Source organism: Myotis daubentonii, chromosome 4 (assembly GCF_963259705.1).
Source record: "Myotis daubentonii chromosome 4, mMyoDau2.1, whole genome shotgun sequence".
Classification (NCBI taxonomy): domain Eukaryota; kingdom Metazoa; phylum Chordata; class Mammalia; order Chiroptera; family Vespertilionidae; genus Myotis; species Myotis daubentonii.
Genome location: NC_081843.1, coordinates 68,456,915 through 68,477,252, shown reverse-complemented (window position 1 = coordinate 68,477,252; position 20,338 = coordinate 68,456,915). Strand labels below are relative to the sequence as shown.

Sequence of the window (20,338 nt, the reverse complement as noted above, 5' to 3'; positions counted from 1 at the left end):
ATGCACCAGGCCTCTATCCTATATAGTAAAAGGGTAATATGCAAACTGACCCTAACAGCAGAAAGACTGGGAATGACTGGTCACTATGACACACACTGACCACCAGGGGGCAGACGCTCAATGCAGGAACTGCCCTCTGGTGGTCAGTGCGCTCCCACATGGGAGAGCTCTGCTCAGCCACAAGCCAGGCTGATGGCTGCCAGTACAGCAGTGGTGGTGGGAGCCTCTCCTGCCTCCTCAGCAGCGCTAAGGATGTCCGACTGCAGCTTAGGTCTGCTCCCCGCTGGCGAGTGGACATCCCCCGAGGGCTGCCAGGCTGCCAGAGGGATGTCTGATTGCCAGCTTAGGCCCAATCCCCTGGGGAGCAGGCCTAAGCCAGCGGGTGGTCATCCCCTGAGGGGTCCCAGACTTCGAGAGGGCACAGGCTGGGCTAAGGGACTCCCCTCCCACCCCGAGTGCACAAATTTTTGTGCACGGGGACTCTAGTCCCAGTATAAAAGACAAAACAAAACCCTTCTCTTTGGATATATTAAGGGTGAGATTTCAATTTATTGGTAACTTTTGAACCTATACATAACTGGCACTTTAGGACCTTGACATCTGTCGTGTTGAAGGTGCTCTGTGCATCATCACACATGCATTGTGGAACATGCTCTGCTGTCTTTCTCACCTGAGGACAAAAGAGCCCTGACTGGTATCCTATATGGCACCCCTCCTCTTCACACCCCATTAAGACCTACCAGACTTGCAATGGCATGGTGTGTGTGTGAGGGAGAGAGAGGGAGAGAGAGGGAGAGAGGGAGGGAAAGGGAGAGAGAGAGACGCGTGGGGGAGGGAGGCGCCGTGAAGAAAACGTGTATAGTTGTAGAAATCTGACTTCACAACCATTATTGCTACCAAAATTCTTAGCCTTCTCCATATGGCACCCCCAATCCGTTCTGTTTTCTTGAGTTTCAGAACCTAGTACAGTGGGGCTTGCCTTACGAGTGTCCCGACTAAGGAGTTTTTTGAGATACCAGCTGTCTCTCTGCAGATTTTTTGCATTGAGTTGACAGAGTAATTTGAGTTAACGAGCTCCTTAACGAGCTCGGTCTCCGAACGAATTCAACTCGTAAGTCAAGGCCCCAGTGTATTTTATTTTAGTTTGTAATGGTCATATAGCGATTTAGCTTATGTAACAAAAATGAAAACATGAAGAGTCCCGCCTCAACCTTGGAAGCAACCTGCAGCCTCTCCTCCCAGGCCTCGGCCGTCAGATTTCCGCGCCGCCGGCTGGGTCAGGAAGCAGGGACCGCACCGGCTTAGCGCGCCACCCTTCCCTCTCCCACCTCCCTTCCTCTCTCCCGCTCCCGCTCCCGCCGGTCTCTCCGGCTCTCCCGACGCCCGGCGGCCACCGGCTTCGGTACCCCGCCCTCCCCTCCTCCGCCCCACCGGCCAATCGCACAAAGCCCAGGGAGACCGGCGCGCGCCGCGGGCCCCACGGACGGGAAAGGCGGCCCCGCCGCCACGCGCTCTCCCCGGAGCGTGCCCGCGAGCGCGCGCCCGCGCTTCCTTCGCTCCCGACTCTTCCCTTTCCTCCCGCGGGCCCGGCCCCCGCCCGCGCCTGCGCAGACGCGCGCTCCCCCTCCCCGCCCTTTCTCTCCCCCCCCCCCCCGCCCCTCCGCCGGCGCGCCGCCCTCCTTTCTCTCGCGTCGGTTTCCCTGAGCGCTCCAGGTTGGGAGCAGTTCGGCCGATTTCCCCACTTCCCCGCCCCCCTCCCTCTGTTCTCCCCACCCCTCCCGTCCCCAGCCCGGTGGACGATGCGGCGGCTGCAGCGGCCCCGGCCCCGGCAGCGGCCCCGGCGGTGGCTGCGGTGGGGGTGGCCGGAACTCGGGTGGTGAAGCGGCAGGGGTGGCGGCGGCGGCCGGAGGGGCGGCAGCTGCCCCGCCGCGCTCCCGGCGCTTCCCTTCCTCTCGTGCAGCCAGGAAGTTTCTCGCTTCTGTGCATGTGTGCGCGTGAGTGTGGGTGGATGAGGTGAAGGTTTGGGCGGCAGCGGTGCAGGCGCTGGGTTTTTTGCCCACTTCGCTTCCCGTCACCCGGGAGCCTGGGCTGTGGCCCGAGGAGGGGGCGCGGCGGCGGGCTCCCTCCTTTTGTTGTTGTTTCCTCCGCCTGGGGTCCTGAAGGGGGGACGCGCCGGGGCGGGGCGGCTCGGAGCCCGGGCCTGGTGGCCCGCGGGGCTCCCGGGCGGGCCGGGCGAGGCCGAGCCGAGCGGGCTTCAACATGATGGCGGCCGAGGCCGGCGGTGAGGAGGGCGGCCCGGTGACCGCCGGGGCCGCGGGAGGCGGTGCGGCCGCGGGCGCCAGTTCCTATCCGGCGGCGTGTCGGGTGAGGATCCCCGCGGCCCTGCCGGTGGCCGCCGCCCCCTATCCCGGGCCGTCGGAGGGCAGAGCGGCCGGGACTCTGGATGGCGGAGCCGCGCTGGGATCGGGGTTCCCGGGAGCCGGGTGTGGGGCCGGGGCGCTGGGGGGAGCCGGACTGTCAGGGGGAGGCGCCGCTGCTGGCGTGGCCGGTGCCGCCGCCGCCGCCGGACCTGGCGGGGAGATGGCCCTCGCCAGAGGGACCACTGCGTTGCCTGCCGAGCCCTTCGGGGCAGGCGGCGGATTCCCCCCTCTGCCGCCGCCTCCCCAGCTGCCCGCTTTGGGGGCGGGCCTGGGAACCGTGGACGAAGGGGACTCTCTGGATGGACCCGAATACGAGGAAGAAGAGGTGGCCATCCCGCTGACCGCTCCTCCAACGAACCAGTAAGTGAAGCCCGCTGCTCGGGGGCCGGGGAGAAGTGGGAAAACATGCCCGTTCTGTCAGCTGTGATTTGTTCCGAAAAGTTTGGAGGCTTCAGGTTCCGTGCGTAGGGATTTAATTGGATCGCTTATCTTCCCTACAGGCATACTCCCTGGCGTCTTTGTATGTTTATTGCTCCTCTGGGAAGATAAGTTTTTAAGATGGGAAGCTTGGGAAAATGTGTATCAGGTGAGAACCGGATGTGGTTCTGCCCCTTCCAAGCAGAGTGGCGTCCGGGGATTCAGCTGAGCTTGCAGCTACCGAGGCAGCTGTGGTTTATTGTGTCGTGTCACCGTGTGTGTGCTCCTTGTTGAAGCGAGATGCGGGAAGCTTTGCATAGGAGTGCTTGAATGAGTATCGCACAGTACTGTTTGCAACATGCTTTGGTCGGAATGCGTTGTTTCTGCTGCACTGCAAATCTACACTTCAGCCTGTTGAAAGCATAGCGATGCAAAAAGGTCTTTGGATCACTCAGGAAAACGTGGGTCAGCGAGAAAGGAAAGGAGATTTATGAATTACAGGTGTGCTTAAGGGCCCATCCTCCAACAGTGTATGTAACTTGTGCTTTAGAGTTCTCATTTGTTAATATCAGTGCGATTTTTTTTTAATAGTCGATACTTTGTAAGTACAGCGTTGAAATAAAGTTAAGAGCGTGCTTCCCCTCAACACTTTTTGTTGGTGGGCAATGCAATATTTCTAAATTAATGTTGACGGTACTGCAGAATATATAGAACAAGGACTTTTCTGTATAGAGTTAGTATCTCCCTCTTACTTGTTCCCTTCATAAGTGAATTTAGGTATGAATTTATATATAAAGGTGGGACCTCTTCCTTGATGGGAAGTGGTATAGTAGGCAAAACTTGTTTTATAGATCTCACATCTGTCCTAATTGACTTTTAGAATTTGACAACCTTGGTGAGTATCAGAGGAAAAAAGATTTGGTTCATGTGTTGAGACTTAAAGTATTATTATTTTGGGGGATGGGATGGTATATTTCTTTAGAGGATTTAGAAGCAATTAAACAAATTAGGAAAAGATTTTGTAATACTAGCCCATTTTGACTTATGACTATATCTTTTGGTACTTAGGTGGAAAAGTGAAGTTAATCTTATGTCAGTCATGGTATAGGGGTATTGTATTCATTTTATATTGTTCAATAGAGTCCCTTTTATTTTGTCTAATTTTATCCCAACTTATATCATGTCTAGTATTGTAGACTTTTCTGAAAGGTGTTCAGAGAGTGATACAATTCTAATTTACACACTGTTACACATCTTCAAGCCTTTTTGCAAAAAAAAAAAATAAAAAATCAGTAAGTTAAATATAAAGTGCCCACTATATATACTCAGCACTGTGGTTATAATAAACAAAGTACAACTTTTTATACTGAAAGAATATAGTCTTATGCCAGTTCATAACTGAATTAAATTAGGCATATTTAGTATATTGTAGTTTTAAATATTCAAAAGGTATAATTTATTTAATAGAGTAGTTTTAGGTTGAGAGCAAAATTGAGCAGAGAATACAGAGCCTTCCCATTCAATTTTTAATAATAAACATGAATGATTGCATAGGAAAAATTGTATTTGTGAGTTCATTGTGTGAGGTTTTCATTATTATATGTATTTGAGAATTCAAATATTTATGTGACTATGTATATGAGATTTGTTCTATTTTAAAAAAGTACCTCCATTTCTAGTATGTTTTTAAATTTATCACTGAGAAGTACAAATTTCCCTCTTTTCTTTATCTTAGATATCAACCCAGAGTCACTGGAGGCAATACAGTGTAGTGGTTAAGCGTGAAAATTCTGAAGTTAGACAAGATTTGGGTTGGAATCCTGACACTACCACTTACTAGCTGTGTGATCTTGGAAAGGTCAGTTTCCCCATCTATAAAATGGGGATGATAATGGTACCTTCCTCATATGGTTGTTTTCAAGGTTTAATGGGAACCCTGAACATATTCAGTAACAGTACCTGACATATAGTGTTTAACAAATGGTCTCCCAAAATAACAATAATATAATTTTATTATCATTAAATTGACTACTAATTCTGTTGGAGTAGGGAGTCCCTTACTGATAGCTATTTTAGAGAATGTTTTGAACTCCAAAGGCCTGTCTACAACAATTAATTATATTAAAAATTTTATTTTAACTTCATAAAGCTAAGCAGGTTTAGAGATGAAATTCGTGTTTTCTATTTCTATTTTTAAATGAAAGAACGAAGCCTTAATCCCTTGGTTAAATAATGACAAATCTTTCATAAAAGTATTGAATGTTTTGGACTAAATTAATATTTGATTACTAGTGATGGGTTGTCTTACTTACTGATAACATGATAGGAGGTTCAGGTTACTGGATTGAGTCCACAGTGGTTTGTTAGGCTGGGTTTCCCTGGTCATAGAGTTCAACTTTGTATCCAGCTAGTTTGATGCTGTTGGTCTTAAGAGAGTCAAGTGACAGTATGTAGACTGACCAGTGTAAATATAATAATGCCATTAGTATTTTGTATCTGGTTTTTCTGTATACCTGGTGAATCATTAGTCTCATGTTTGTTAGTTTTGTTAAGGCCAGAAAAGTTTGTGTAATTTTAACTATCACATTTATTTGAATATTTTCCTTTCTGTGAGTTCTGAGGAAAAAAAATTTAAAAAGAAAAAAATTATTTCCGTATATTTTTATGCTAAGAAATTTCAATACTCAAAACTGCTAACAAATTTCTTTTTCAAGAAAGAAAAAGTTTAAGTTAGTTTGTCACTGGTATTCCCTGTAATTTTATGGAGCTGCTTCTCATTATTCTTGTTATTTTTTTCTATTTTCCCTAAAGGTAAGGGAGAGAAAGTAAAGTAATGTTGGTCTCTTAGTATACCTTAAAAAAAAATTATACACACACACACACACACACACACACACACAAAAGCGTAATATGCTAATTAGACCAAATGACCTTCCAGACAAAGCCATGGTGGCGGAGGCCAAGGCTGAGGCAGTTAGGGGTGATCAGGCAGGCAGTGAGCAGTTAGGGGTGATCAGACCAGCAGGGGAGCAGTTACAGGGGAGCAGTTCGGGGGTAATCAGGCCAGCAGGCAGAGGTGGTTAGGGTGAGCAGTTAGGAGCCAACGGTCCCGGATTGTGAGAGGGATGTCTGGACTAAACTGGCAGTTGGACATCCCCTGAGGGGTCCCAGATTGGAGAGGGTGCAGGCTGGGCTGAGGGGACCCCCTCCCCCCCCACTTGAATTTTGTGCACCGGGCGCTCGCGCTCTCTCTCTCTCTCTCTCTCTCTCTCTCTCTCTCTCTCTCTCTCTCTCTCTTTCTTTCTGCAGTAGCAGAAGGACCTTGAGCTGAATCCAACAGATATACTAGTATAAGACTTGCTCTTAGTGTATTTGAAATCTATTGTAATTAGTTGTTATCATTTAAACATTGGAAGACTTCAGCATAGTTCAGTGGTTGAGCATTGACCTATGAACCAGAAGGTCACAATTCAATTTCTAGTCAGGGCACATGCCCAGGTTGCAGGCTCCATCCCTAGTGTGGGGTATGGAGGAGGCAGCTGATCAGTCATTCTCTCTCATCACTGATATTTCTATCTCTCTCTCCCTCTCCCTTCCTCTCAAATCGATCACAATCTATTTTTAAGAAATTGGAAGACTTCACATTTAAGAAGGCTCAATTTCCAGTATCTCTTGAGAAATCACAGGTTGCTGTTTCTGCTTGAGAGTAGATTGCTAGAGCCCAGTGGAGGTTGACTCTTTGAGGTGGGGTCTGAGTTTTCCATTTTGCTGTAGTCTCCACCAGGCCTGCTTTGCCATTGATATTATTTGCCTGGCATCTGGCCAAGATCTTACCCTGGATCTAATAAGCAGGCTTCTCAGGCCTGAAACAAAGGAAAAAGAAATAAGGAATTTAAATAATACCTTTTTCCCCTTAAAAAATAATCTTACTGTCTCTACAAAAGTAAAATAATTCTTAAGTCAAATAATTGTTAAAGTTAATGTTAGTACATGTAGTGTTCATTAACTCTGATAGCATTATAACTATGGGTGAGTCATTATTTCCTAATAAAAATAGGGGTGAGAATTGCAAAGATTAGTTGTGGACACAGTGGTTGCTGACCAGGACCCAGATTTTGTACCATATTTTTAGTAGATTGCTTAATTTAAGGGATTACAACAATGAGTAAGATGCTCCTTTTCCCAGTGAGTCTCTCAGAGAGTTTTGGATCTAGTAGGAAGTTAAATAAACCTATTATTATGATTCAGGATAGAGTAAGATAAATATAATGAGTGTAGTATGAGGAATGGGTCATGAGGGTTAAAAGAATAAGACATTGATACAAAGAGGATCAGTAAAGTCTGAGGAAAAGTAGGAGGTTTGTTTTCCTTGCTGCATAATTTATTATCTGAACATGAAGTTATTGGTTCCTATTGCCTAATGATTTTATCAGGTAAAAAAAGAATTATGAGTTAAATGAGTATAAACTTTTGACCTTAGTGAAGAGTCTGAACTCTTATTTACCTGTGGTCTGGAGGGAGGTTGAAGGAGGTGCCTGTAGTTACTAAGAATACAGAGCACAACCAAAGGCTAGAATTGGTCAGGGTCATTGAAAACCAGACAAAGGCTGACAGACAAAAAATAAAAAGGACAGCTGTAAATTAGGAAGAAGAAAGGGAAAACTTAGAAGGGAGCATAAGGGGGTGGGGCAGAGAGGAGGGGAGGAGAGGATGGCAGGGGGGAAGGGGGAGAGAGTAGGGAATGGGGTAGGGAGAGGGAGAGTGTATGTTATGCCATGCCATCCACCAGCTGTCCCAGCTGAGGCACCAGACTTTCGCATTAAGACACCTTGGATGTTCATGTGTCATCTTTTGGCTATATCCGTCCTCTCACCCTCCCTTTCTCCTCCTCTCACTTTCTCTTACCCTCTCCTCTCTCCATCCCTGTAGTCTCTCTACTTCATTAGCTTGAGCTTCTTCACAGCATGGCAGCTGGGTTCCACAACAGCGTTTCAAGAGGACAGGACTCTCTGTGTTATCACTTATCAAGTCTCTGTATTCTTCATGTGTGTTAATATTCCAATGACCAATGCTAATTACATGACCCAGTGCAGATTTAGTATGGGATGTTGGTTATTGCTAATTGTTTGAATATGCAAGGGCATTAATACTGGGAGTTGAGATTTCTTGGGGACACCAAAGTTATAGCCTACTCCATGTTTTCATCTACATGTAATATCAGATAATCCTAGAATGCCAGTGGTAAGGGAGGAAGTAGGAGAAAGGACAAGTACTTGCAAGTTCTTTCCTTAGGCTCAGCATGATTGTCTTTTATTACATGATTCAAATATATCCACAATAGGTTTTGCTTCTTACCACCATTATCTTAATTTTAAATAAAAATATTAAGTATTGATGTTGGTTATGGCTCATTGTTTGAATATGCAAGTATATAGAAGGTAGGTGTGTTATCTTGAAATTATCTGCAGTACATTTCAGTTGTGAGCCAAGTTAAAAATAGTTGTCAGATACAGTTTACTTCTCCACAAGTTTAATCACATCGCAACAGGATTTAGGGTATGATTTTAGGTGTTTCAGTAATTATGTGATTTTTGTTAGTAAAACAATGAACATTATGGTGGACAAAAAATATATAAAAATATGCACTCTAATTGGAAGATGAGGCATTAATGATAGAGAATTAAGATGATAAAATTAAATTACAGACATAAATTAGTGTCCATAATTTTTTAGATATGTTTAGATTTGAGTAATACTTATAATTAATTTTTTTAAGGAAAGGGATGGAAAGGCAGAGGCCCAGTATTGGCTTATTTATTATTTACCATATGCTAGGTACTTTACATAGATTATCTCATTTAATTCTCACAACTAGTGCAATAGGTATTCACATTCTTATCGTTGAGAACACTTAAGTGATAGACTTGGAATTCTAATGCAAAAACTATATTTTTTCTTTTGCCTTGCCCCCTTTCAGTACATGTAACATATATATGTGCACTCATACAAAACTTAATATACTTCAGGGCTGGCCAGTTGCTGGGTGTTATGGACGGAAATGTGCCCCCCCCCCCCCCCAAACAAAACAAAACAACCAAACAAAACAAACACCCAAATTATATGTTGAAGACTTAACCCCAAGTTTGACTATATATGGTGATAGGCCTTTAAGGAGGTAGTTAAGATTAAATAAGGCCATATGGGTGGTTCTATAATCCAAAAGGACTGTTATTCACATAAGAAGAGGAAGAGACACTAGGATTGCATATGCACAAAGAGAAAGCCATGTGAGAAGCTGGCCATTTGAAAGCCAAGGAGAGAGGCCTCACTAGAAGTCAACTCTTGGCACCTTAATCTTGAACTCAGCCTCCAGAACTATGAGAAAATAAATGTCTGGTGTTTAAGCATCTACTCTGTGGTACTTTGTTATGGTAGCCCAAGTTGACTGATACGTTGGGAAACCCTGCATCTTTAAAAGTGGTTTCGGATGATTTTGGAGCAGATTGAATGCATATCCACTACTTGAAAAATAGCGTCCTCATTCATTTATTTCTTTCATTGTAAGAAAGAAAAACTTTGTTTCTTTTTTACCTTCTTTCTTTTTAAAAAAATATATTTTATTGATTTTTTACAGAGAGGAAGGGAGAGGAATAGAGAGTTAGAAACATCGATGAGAGAGAAACAGCTATCAGTTGCCTCCTGCACACCCACTACTGGGGATGAGCCTGCAACCAAGGTACATGTCCTTGACCAGAATCGAAACTGGGACCCTTCAGTCCTCAAGCTGACGCTCTATCCACTGAGCCAAATTGGTTAGGGTTTTACCTTCTTTATGAGTTAGTGATGTGTCTCCTCTTTTGACTATACCTATGTTGAGAGATGGAAAATATTTAAATGCATGTCCAATCACTGTGGCGTAAAAAGAGTTTTCACATGACCATGGATGGTAGTCATGGAATATCCTGTGGTTGAGACATTGCTCCCGCAAATTTTGTGTATTCATTCTGTGTTCATTGTTGTAACAATGCTACTTTTAAATTGCCATTCTCTTGTATATCTGTCTTATGCTAAGGGAATGACCTAGAAGTCTCCCTCAACTCTTAAGTCTTTTTATTTTTTTGTAGAAATAACCCACTAAACTGGAGTCACAGTTAAGAAATTATATAATAATAGAACCATATTTCTGCTCCATGCATGTCTATCTAAATATTGAATTATCTCTCAAATTTTTAAAATTAAACTTCATTTTCAGATAATTATAAATTCATATTCAGTTGTAAGAATAACAAAGATGCACCCTTCACTCATTTTTTTCTTATTTGCAACATCTTGTATCACAACAGGATATTGACATTGATAAAATTCACTTATCTTAATTCATATTTCACCCAGCTCTGCATACGTGTGTGTGTGTGTGTGTGTGTGTGTGTGTGTGTGTAGTATATATTTAGTTCTATTCAGTTTTATCATGTGTAGATTTGTGTAATCATCACAATAATAAAGTTATAGAACACTTTCATTGACACCAGGATTCTTTGTGCTGTCTTTTTATTTTTGTGTGTGTGCTGCCTTCTTATAACCAAACTTGTCTCCCTTCTCCACTTTCTCCATCTCTAATCCCTGGCAACCACTAATCTGTTCTTCATTTTGTTATTTCAAAAAGATTATATAAATGGACTCATATAGTATGAAATCCTTTTGGGATTAGCATTTTTAAAAGTGGGTTCCCTCAAGATTCCCCTCAATATTCATTCACTTTCTTGCATGTATCCATACTTTGTTCATTTTTGTTGCTGAGTAGTATTCCATGTTAGGGATGTACTACACTTTGGCTATTAGGAAAAAAAGCTGCTGTGAACATTTATGTTTATGTTTTTGTGTGAACGTAAGTTTTCATTTTTGTCAGATAAATACCCAAGAGTGCAGTTGCTGGATGGCATGTTTTCTAGAGTGGCTGTGTCCTTATACATTATCACTATTAATATATGAGTGATCCTGATTTTCTGTATCCATATCAGCATGTAATATTGTCACCATTTTTTATTTTGGCTATTCTCATAGATGTTTATTGATATCTTATGGTTTCAATTTGCATTTCCCTAATGGCCAATGATGTTAAAAAGTTTTTCAGGTGCTAATTTGCTATCTGTATATCTTTGGTGAAATGTCTGTTTATCTCTTTTGCCCATTTTCTAATAGTTTTTTTTAAATATATTTTTATTTATTTCAGAGAAGAAGGGAGAGGGAGAGATAGAAACATCAATGATGAGAGAGAATCATTGATCAGCTGCCTCCTGCACTCCCCCCACTGGGGATTGAGCCCACAACCCGGGCATGAGCCTTTGACTGGAATAGAACCTGGGACCTTTCAGTTTGCAGGCTGATGCTCTATCCCCTGAGCCAAACTGGCTAGGGCCCAATCGGTTTTTTTTTTATTTTATTGCTGAGTTTTATGTATTCTAATTATTCTGTGTTTGATATGTGGTATTCAAATATTTTTTCCATTCTATAGCTTGTCTTTTTCTGCTCTTAACAGCAACAGTTTTTAATTTTGAAGAGGCTTAATTTATTTATATTTTCTTTTGTAGGTTGTACTTTTAACAATTTTTTAGGAAGGGGGAGAGAGAGGGAGAAAGGAAGAAGTAGAGAGAGGCAGAGAGGGAGGGAGGGAGAGAGAAGAGGGGTTGCCTCCCTCAACCTAGGTATGTGCGCTGACCTGGAATTGAACCTGCTACTTTTTGGTATAAGGGATGATACTCCAACCAGTTGAGCCACACTGACCAGAGCTGTAGGTTGTACTTTGCCTATTCTAGGTCTCAACGATTTTCTCCTATGATTATTTCTAAAAGTTTTATGTTTTACATTAAGTCCATGATCCATTTTGATTTCATTTTCATAAAAGATATGGAGTTAAAATTGAGGTTCATAGTTTTGCCTATAGATATCCAATTGCTCTAGCAACATTTGTTGAAAAGGTGAATATCCTCTTTCCATTGAATTACTTGTGCACTTTTGTCTAAAATCAATTGGGTATTTATGTGTGGATTTACTTTTGGTTCTCTTTTGTGGTCCATTGATATGTCTCTCTCTCTCTATGACACACACTGACTACCAGGGGGCAGACGCTCAATGCAGGAGCTGCCCCTGTTGGTCAGTGCGCTCCCACAGGGGGAGCTCTGCTCAGCCACAAGCCAGGCTGACGGCTGCCAGCACAGCGGTGGTGTTGGGAGCCTCTCCCACCTCCTCAGCAGCCCTAAGGATGTCTGACTGCAGCTTAGGCCTGCTCCCCGCTGGCAAGTGGACATCCCCCTAGGGCTCCCGAGCTGCCAGAGGGATGTCCAACTAAGTCACCAGTGGACATCCCCTGAGGGGTCCCAGACTGCGAGAGGGCACAGGCCGGGCTGAGGCCTCCCACGCCCCCCCGCCCTCACGTGCACAAATTTTTGTGCACCGGGCCTCTAATTATATCTATATCTATATCTATATCTATATCTACATCTATATCTATATCTATCTATATCTAATCTTCATCTGCTATTAATACACTTTTGATTACCGTAGCTATGTAGTAAGCCTTAGTATTGGGTAGGATGATTCCTCTCACTTTTCATTAAGGTTTTAGCTATTCTAAGGCTTGTGTCTTTACATATGAATATTATAACAAGCTTGTCCATGTCTACAAGAACTTTGCTGACATTTTCATAGGATTGTATTAAAACTATAGATCAGTTTGGGGAGAATTGACATCTTTACCATATTGACATGGTATATATCTCCATTTACTTAGGTCCTCCTGGATTTCTTTATTCAGCATTTTAATAATTTGTAGTGTATTATTCCTATACACATATTGATAAATTCATAATGTTTTTTCTTTGGAGCAATATTACAGATGTTATGTTTTTAATTTGTTTCTACATGTTCATTGTTAGTCTATAGAAATGCTATTCATTTTTGTATGCTGGTCTTGTATCCTGTGACCTTGCTAGACTTATCTTTAGTTTTAAGAGGCTTTTTACAGATTCCTTGGGATTTTTTACAATTATGTCAACTGCAAATAGGAACATTTTTATTGCTTTCTTTCTAATCTTATATGTCTTTTATTTCTTTTTCTTGTCTCATTGCAGTGGCTAGAAATTCTATAATATTGAACGAGAGTGGTGAGAGCAGATATCCTTGCTTTGTTACTTGTCTTAAGTGGAAAGCGTTTAGTACTAATTTCACTATTAAGTATGTGTAGGCTCTTTTGGAGCGGGGAGGGAGATAGATACTTTCCATTAAGTTGAGATAGATCACCTCTCTTCCAATTTACTCAGAGTTTTTATTATGAATGGGTGCTGGATTTTGTCAAATGCTTTATCTGAGTTAATTTATGTGATCATATCATTACTTTATTTTTATTTTTATTTTTTAGCTTGTTGATATAGTAGACTACACTGATTTTGTAATGTAGAATAAGCCTTACATACCTGGAATAAATCCCACTTGGTTATGGTGTATAATGCATTTCAAACATTGCAGAATTTAGGTTGTTGATCTGTTGAGGATTTTTGTGTCTAAGTTCATGAGAGATACTGGTGTGTAGTTTTCTTGTGAGATCCTTTTCTTATTTAAGTATTTGGGTAATACTGGTATCATAGAATGAGGTAGGATATGTTCAATCCTTGTCTGTTTTTTGGAAGTGTTTGTGAAGTATTCCTCTTATTTCTTTAAATATTTGGTAGAGTTCTCTAGAGAAAATATCTCAGCCTGGGATTTCATTTTGTACAGATTTTAAATTACAAATTTTTAAATAGTTACAGGATTATATATATTTTATTTTGGTTGAGTTTTGGTAATACTGTATGTGGCTTTTGAAGAAATGGGTTTATTTGCCTAATTTATGAGTATAAATTTATTTGTATTATTCCCTGATTACCCTTTTAACAGCTATAGAATATTCAGAGATTTAATCTTTTATTCCCGATATTGATAATTTGTATATTCTCTCCTTTTTTGCTTTGTCAGTCTTGCCAAAGATGGATCAGTTTTATTTGTTTTTTCCCCAAAGGATTTAGCTTTTTGTTTAATGGATTTTTCTCTCTAGTTTTATTTTCAGTTTCATTAATTTTTGCTTTTATTGTTATTATTTTATTGTTTTTTTTTTCTGTTGATTGTTTTGGGTTGATTTTCCTCCGATTTCTCTGGTTTCTTGAGCTAGGAATTTAATGTATTTGAGGACTTTTCTGTATCCTAATGTAAGCATTTAATGTTCTATCTTTCCCTCTTAGCACTGGATCTCACATCTCTTGATATGCTGTCTTTTTATTCAATTCTGTGTTTTAACTTTGAGACTTACTTTTTGACCCATGGATAATTTAGAAGTGTGTAGTTGAATTTTCAAGTGTTTTAAGATTTACCAGTTGTCTTTCTGTTATTGATTTCAAATTAGAATTAATTATGGTGAGGGAACATGTTTTTATGATTTCCATACTTTTAAATTTGTTGATGTTTGTTTTCTGGCCCAGAATATGGTCTTTTTTTGGTGAGAATTCCATGGATGTTTTAAAACATGTGTATTTGTGTGTGTGTGTGTGTTCTATATATGTCAATTATATACTTTGAATTTATTATATTTAGAATTTTCAATCTTTCCTGATTTTCTGTTTAGTATTTTTGTGAGTTTCTGAGAGGAAAGTGTTGAAGTTCCTGACTTTAATCATAAATTTGGTTCTCCTTTCAGCTCTATCAGTTTTTGCTTCATGTATTTTGCAGCTCTATTTTTTGGTGTGTACACATTTAGGATTGTTCTGTATTCTTGGTGGATTGATTCTTTTATCATTATATAATGTTCCTCTTTTTGTCTCTATTATTTTTGCTGTAAAGTATATCTATTATTAATGAGTCACTACTTTTACTTTGTCTAAATGCACTTTTCCCCCATCCTTTTACTTTTCATGTCTTATTTTCAGTGGGTTAATTATCGACAGCCTATAATCAGGTCATTTAAAAAATTCCACACTACTAGTCTCTGCCTTTATTTGGTGAATTTTAACTATTTACGTTTACAGTAATTTTGGTTATTTTTTAATATACTTGTATTGGTTTAAGAGAGGAAGGGAGAAGGGAGAGAGAGAGAGGTAGAAACATCAATGATGAGAGAGCATCATTGATTGGCTGCCTCCTGCATGTCCCACACTGGGAATTGAGCCTGCAACCCCAGGCATGTGTCCTGACTGGGAATCGAACTGTGACCTCCTGGTTCATAGGTTGACGTTCAACCACGGAGCCACGCCAGCCGGGCTACAGTAATTATTGCTATGTTAGGAATTTCAGTGAATTTTTTTGTTCTCATTTCTCTGTTTCTCTTTTCTTGCACTCCTATGGGTTGCTTGAATTAGGATTTCATCCTGATTTATCTATAATGTTTTTTGTTTTTGTTATTCCTTACCCGAGGATATTATTTTCAATTGATTTTTAGAGAGAGTGGAAGGGAAGGATGGAAGGGAGGGAGGGGGGCGGAGAGAGAGAGAGAGAGAGAGAGAGAGAGAGAGAGAGAGAGAGAGAGAGAAACATAGATGTGAAAGAGATACATTGGTTGGTTGCCTCTGACATGTGCCCTAATGGGACCAACCTTCAGCACTTTGTTACGTGGCTTGATGCTCTAACCCAGCCGTGGGCAAACTACGGCCCGCGGGCCGGACCCCGTTTGAAATGAATGAAACTAAAAAAAAAAAGACCGTACCCTTTTATGTAATGATGTTTACTTTGAATTTATATTAGTTCACACAAACACTCCATCCATGCTTTTGTTCCGGCCCTCCGGTCCAGTTTAAGAACCCATTGTGGCCCTCGAGTTAAAAAGTTTGCCCACCTCTGCCTGAGTCTAACCACTAGCAAACACCAGCCAGGGCTATATTGTTTTTTAAATTTTTTAAATATATCTTCATTGATTTCAGAGAGTAAGGGAGAAGGAAAGAGAGAAACATCAATGATGAGAGAGAACCATTGATTGGCTGCCTCCTACATGTACTGGGGATTAAGCCTGCAACCCAGGCATATCCCCTTGACTGGAATTGAACCTGGGACCCTTCAGTCTGCAGGCTGATGCTCTGTCCACTGAGCCAAACCAGCTAGGGCAATGTTTGTTTGTTATATTACTTTGTAGTTGCCCACTAATGGATATTAAAATATACATATGTAATTTACTACTACTTGTTGGTATAAACTTTTTATCAGTTTGAGTGAAGTGTGGAAATTAATCCTTCCTTTTAGATCCCTTTGCCCTCCTACTTTGTAAATATTATTGTTTTGAATATTTTTGCTGCACAGTACATTGTGCAGACATTAGACTGTGGATTTTTTTACGTAGTTCTGTTCTATGAAGTAAATTCACACTGTTGTACAACCATTACCAGCCTCCATCTCTGGAACTTTTTCATTTTCCCCAACTTAGACTCTGTGTCCCTTAATGTTAACTCACCATTCTCCTCTTCATTATATACTTCAGTACTCAGTGCTTTCACCACTAGTAATTATTTAATTACATGTTTCTTTCTTCTACTGTTAAAGTATAAATGCTTGTGAGGGAGGTAATAGTAATTGTGTTATTTGTTGTGTCCTCACTATCTGGCATATTGTAAAACTGATGCAAATAAATTGCATGTATAAGGTAAAAAAGAAAAAAAAAGAAAAAGTGTTGGATTCAGTGGTTAAAGGTAGTAACCTTTATATATAAAGCCCAGTGACTAGAACGATCAGAATGACCAGTGGCTATGATGCACACTGTGGCAACCAACTGGCCTGATTCGGGCCCCAATCGGTCCCCCCATCCGGCCGGCCTGGCCCCCAATCAGCCCCTACCACCCTGATCTGGGGTGGGGATGGCCAGCTAACTTCCTGCGGCCTATCCCCCCAGGTGGCCTAGCCCAATGGGCCCCCATCGGGGTGCGCTGGTTGGACCCCACCTGTGCACGAATTCATGCACTAGGCCTCTCGTCCTTTATAATAAAAGGATAATATTCAAATAGACCGAACAGCAAAACAATCGAACAACCAATCAAAGCGTAATATGCTAATGATATGCTAAGGCTGCTAAACCGCTCGCTATGATGTCCACTGACCACCAGGGGGCAGACAGTCAGCTGGTTGACCATTCACTATGACGTGCACTGACCACCAGGGGCAGATGCTCCGACAGGTAGATTAGCTTGCTGCTGGGGTCCAGCCGATCAGGACTGAGCGAGATGGGTTGGACACGCCCTAGAGCCCTCACATGGTCCCTCCCTGGCCCAGTCGTGCACAATGGAGTCCCTCAGCCTGGCCTGCACCCTCTCGCAATCCAGGACCCCTTGGGGGATGTTGAGAGCAGGTTTGAGCCCGATCTTGCAGGCCACTCCCCTTGGGAGGGTGCCAGATGCAGGGCTCATGGTTGGAAGTGCTACTGTGGCAGCACGAGCCTCTCCCGATCGGGACTGATTGGGCATGAGCCTGTGGCAGGCACAGTGGGGCCGGAATGAGCGGGAGCAGCAGGTAGGAGCTGCAGGCAGCATTGGACTATGGGTTTCAGCCCGATCTCTGCAGGCCACCCAGAGGGACCCCACCCGTGCAGGAATTCATGCACCAGACCTCTAGTCCTTCCTATGTAATAATAGACAAGCATGGTAATTAACCATACCTCTGCTATGCTTCCCATTGGCTAATCAGCAGGATATGCAAATTAATTGCCAACAAAGATGGCGGCCAGCAGCCACGCAGCTGAAGCGAACATGAGGCTTGCTTGCTCCAGTGGTGGAGGAAGCCAAGGTTCCCCGCTTGCCGCCGCCCAGCTCTGAGCTCCAGATGCAACAGAGTTTCAATTATAGAAGCTAAACAAACCCCAGATACCTGCTTTCAGCCAGCCACAGCCTCAGAGCTGGAGCCGGCTCTCAGCTCCAGTGACAGCTATAGAAGGTAAATAAATTCCAGAATAAAAAAAAAAAAGAAAAAAAAAAGAGGCTGGGAGATTCAGTCGCCCGCCAGCCTGAAAACGGCCCTCAGCCCCTCATCTAGGCTGGCCAGGCACCCCAGTGGGGACCCCCACCCTGAAGGGGGTCTGACCAGCTGCAAACAGCCATCAGCCCGTCATCCAGGCTGGCCAGGCACCCCAGTGGGGACCCCTACCCTGAAGGGGGTGTGACCAGCTGCAAACAGCCATCAGCCCCTCACCCAGGCTGGCCAGGCACCCAAGTGGGACCCCCACCCTGATCCGGGACACCCTTCAGGGCAAACAAGCTGGCCCCCACCCGTGCACCAGGCCTCTATCCTATATAGTAAAAGGGTAATATGCAAACTGACCCTAACAGCAGAAAGACTGGGAATGACTGGTCACTATGACCACCAGGGGCAGACGCTCAATGCAGGAGCTGCCCTCTGGTGGTCAGTGCGCTCCCACATGGGGGAGCTCTGCTCAGCCACAAGCCAGGCTGATGGCTGCCAGTACAGCAGTGGTGGTGGGAGTCTCTCCTGCCTCCTCAGCAGCGCTAAGGATGTCTGACTGCAGCTTAGGTCTGCTCCCTGCTGGCAAGTGGACATCCCCCGAGGACTGCTTGGCTGCCAGAGGGATGTCTGATTGCCATTTTAGGCCTAATCCCCCAGGGAGCAGGCCTAAGCCAGCAAATGGTCACCCCTGAGGGGTCCCAGACTGCGAGAGGGCGCAGGCCGTGCTGAGGGACCCCCTCCTACCCCGAGTGCACAAATTTTTGTGCACCGGGCCTCTAGTATATAATAAAGAAGTAATATGCAAATTAACCCTCATGCCCTCACACGATGGCTGCCTACAACCAGGCTGGCCAGGGGTGTTAGTGAGGGACGACCAAACGACTGAACAGCAGGCTGTGTGGAGCGACTAGGCCGGTGGGGGGGCTGTCAGGGGCTACCAGGCCAGCATGGGGGGGCAGTAAGGGGTGACCAGGCCGGCGGGGGGGGGCAGTTAGGAGTGACTAGGCCGGCAGGGAGGGGGCAGTTGAGGGTAACCTGGCTGGCAGGGGGGGCAGTGAGGGGCAATCAGGCCAGTGGGGGTGGTGGGGGCAGTTAGGGGCGACCAGGCAGGCAGGCAGAGTGATTAGGAGCCAACCATCCAGGATTTTGAGTGGGATGTCTACCGCCGGTTTAGGCCCGATCCTAAACCGGTAGTTGGACATCCCCCAAGGGGTCCCAGATTGGAGAGGGTGCAGGCTGGGCTGAGGGTCCCCCCTGCTCTCCCGCCCCCCCCCCCCCCCCATGCATGATTGTACACTGGGCCTCTAGTAGATAATAAAAATGCTGGTTGAGTGAAATAGTGAATGCTTGTAGAAAGGCTTAAAAGGAATGGTGGTGTTTTTACCACCTCAGTTTTTTTTTTTCAAACAATAAATTTAAGTTTTTAGAGCAATTTAAAAAAAAATATATATATTATTTTATTTTTTTATTTTATTTTATTTTACAGAGAAGCAGGGAGAGGGATAGAGAGTTAGAAACATCGATGAGAGAGCTATATCGATCAGCTGCCTCCTGCCCCACTCCCTACTGGGGATGTGCCCGCAACCAAGATACATGCCCTTGACTGGAATCGAATCTGGGACCCTTCAGTCCACAGGCCAATGCTCTATCCACTGAGACAAACCAGTCAGGGCAAGCAATTTTAGGTTCAAAGTAAGATTGAATAGTAAGTACAGAGAATTCTCATATATTCCCTGTCCCTGCATTATCAACTTCCTCTACTATCAACACCCCTTAGCACAGTGGTACATTTGCTAAAATCAGTGAACCTATATTCATCATTATTACCCCAAATCCATGGTTTACAGTGTAATCCACTCTTGGTGCTGTTCTCAATGTAAAATTACATCTATCCACCATTGTAGTATCATACTGCCTTAACAGAGCTGTTTCTCTATTGCCACCTAATTATCTCTCCTTCCCCTCTTCAACCCCTGGCAATCTTTCTATTGTTTCCATAGTTTTGCTTGTTCCAGAATGTCATATAGCTGGAATCATACTGTATGTAGTCTTTCAGTTTGACTTTACACTTAATGGTGTGTATTTATGGTTCCTATGTCTTTTCATTACTGGATAGCTCATTTCTTTTTAGTGCTGAACATTATTCCATTTTGTGGATGCACCTCATTTTATCCATTCACCCACTAAAGGACATCTTAATTGCTTCCAGATTTTGGCAGTTATGAATACAATCGTTATAAACATCTGTATGGAGGTTTTTATATGGACATAAGTTTTTGATTCATTTGGGAAAATACTAAGGTGTGCAAATGCTGTATTACATGGCAAGAATGTTTAGTTTTTAAGAAACCCCCAAACTTCCATAGTAGTATCATTTTGATTCCCACCAGCAATGGATGAAAATTCCTGCTGCTCCACATCCTTGCCAGCATTAGTGTTGGATTTGGTTAATCTAATGTTAGTGCTAATAGGTAGATGTGTTTTTTGCAAATATTTTCTCCCAGTCTGGCTTGTCTTCTCAGTCTCTGGATACTGTCTTTCAT

At 43.3% G+C, this 20,338-nt stretch overlaps 1 protein-coding gene across 4 annotated transcripts in view; it reads left to right on the top strand.

Annotated features, from left to right (window-relative positions):
* The first annotated feature begins 1,821 nt into the window (after positions 1-1,821).
* The window catches only part of RASA1 (RAS p21 protein activator 1), a 108,320-nt gene continuing 89,803 nt past the window's right edge, over positions 1,822-20,338 (top strand). The window contains exon 1 of one of the 4 annotated variants that reach the window (XM_059694147.1): positions 1,822-2,780. In XM_059694147.1, coding sequence (XP_059550130.1) covers positions 2,260-2,780 — 521 coding nt within the window. In that variant the 5' untranslated portion in view covers positions 1,822-2,259. The remainder of the gene's footprint in view (positions 2,781-20,338) is intronic. The other 3 variants (XM_059694146.1, XM_059694145.1, XM_059694148.1) reach the window with 3 other exon arrangements.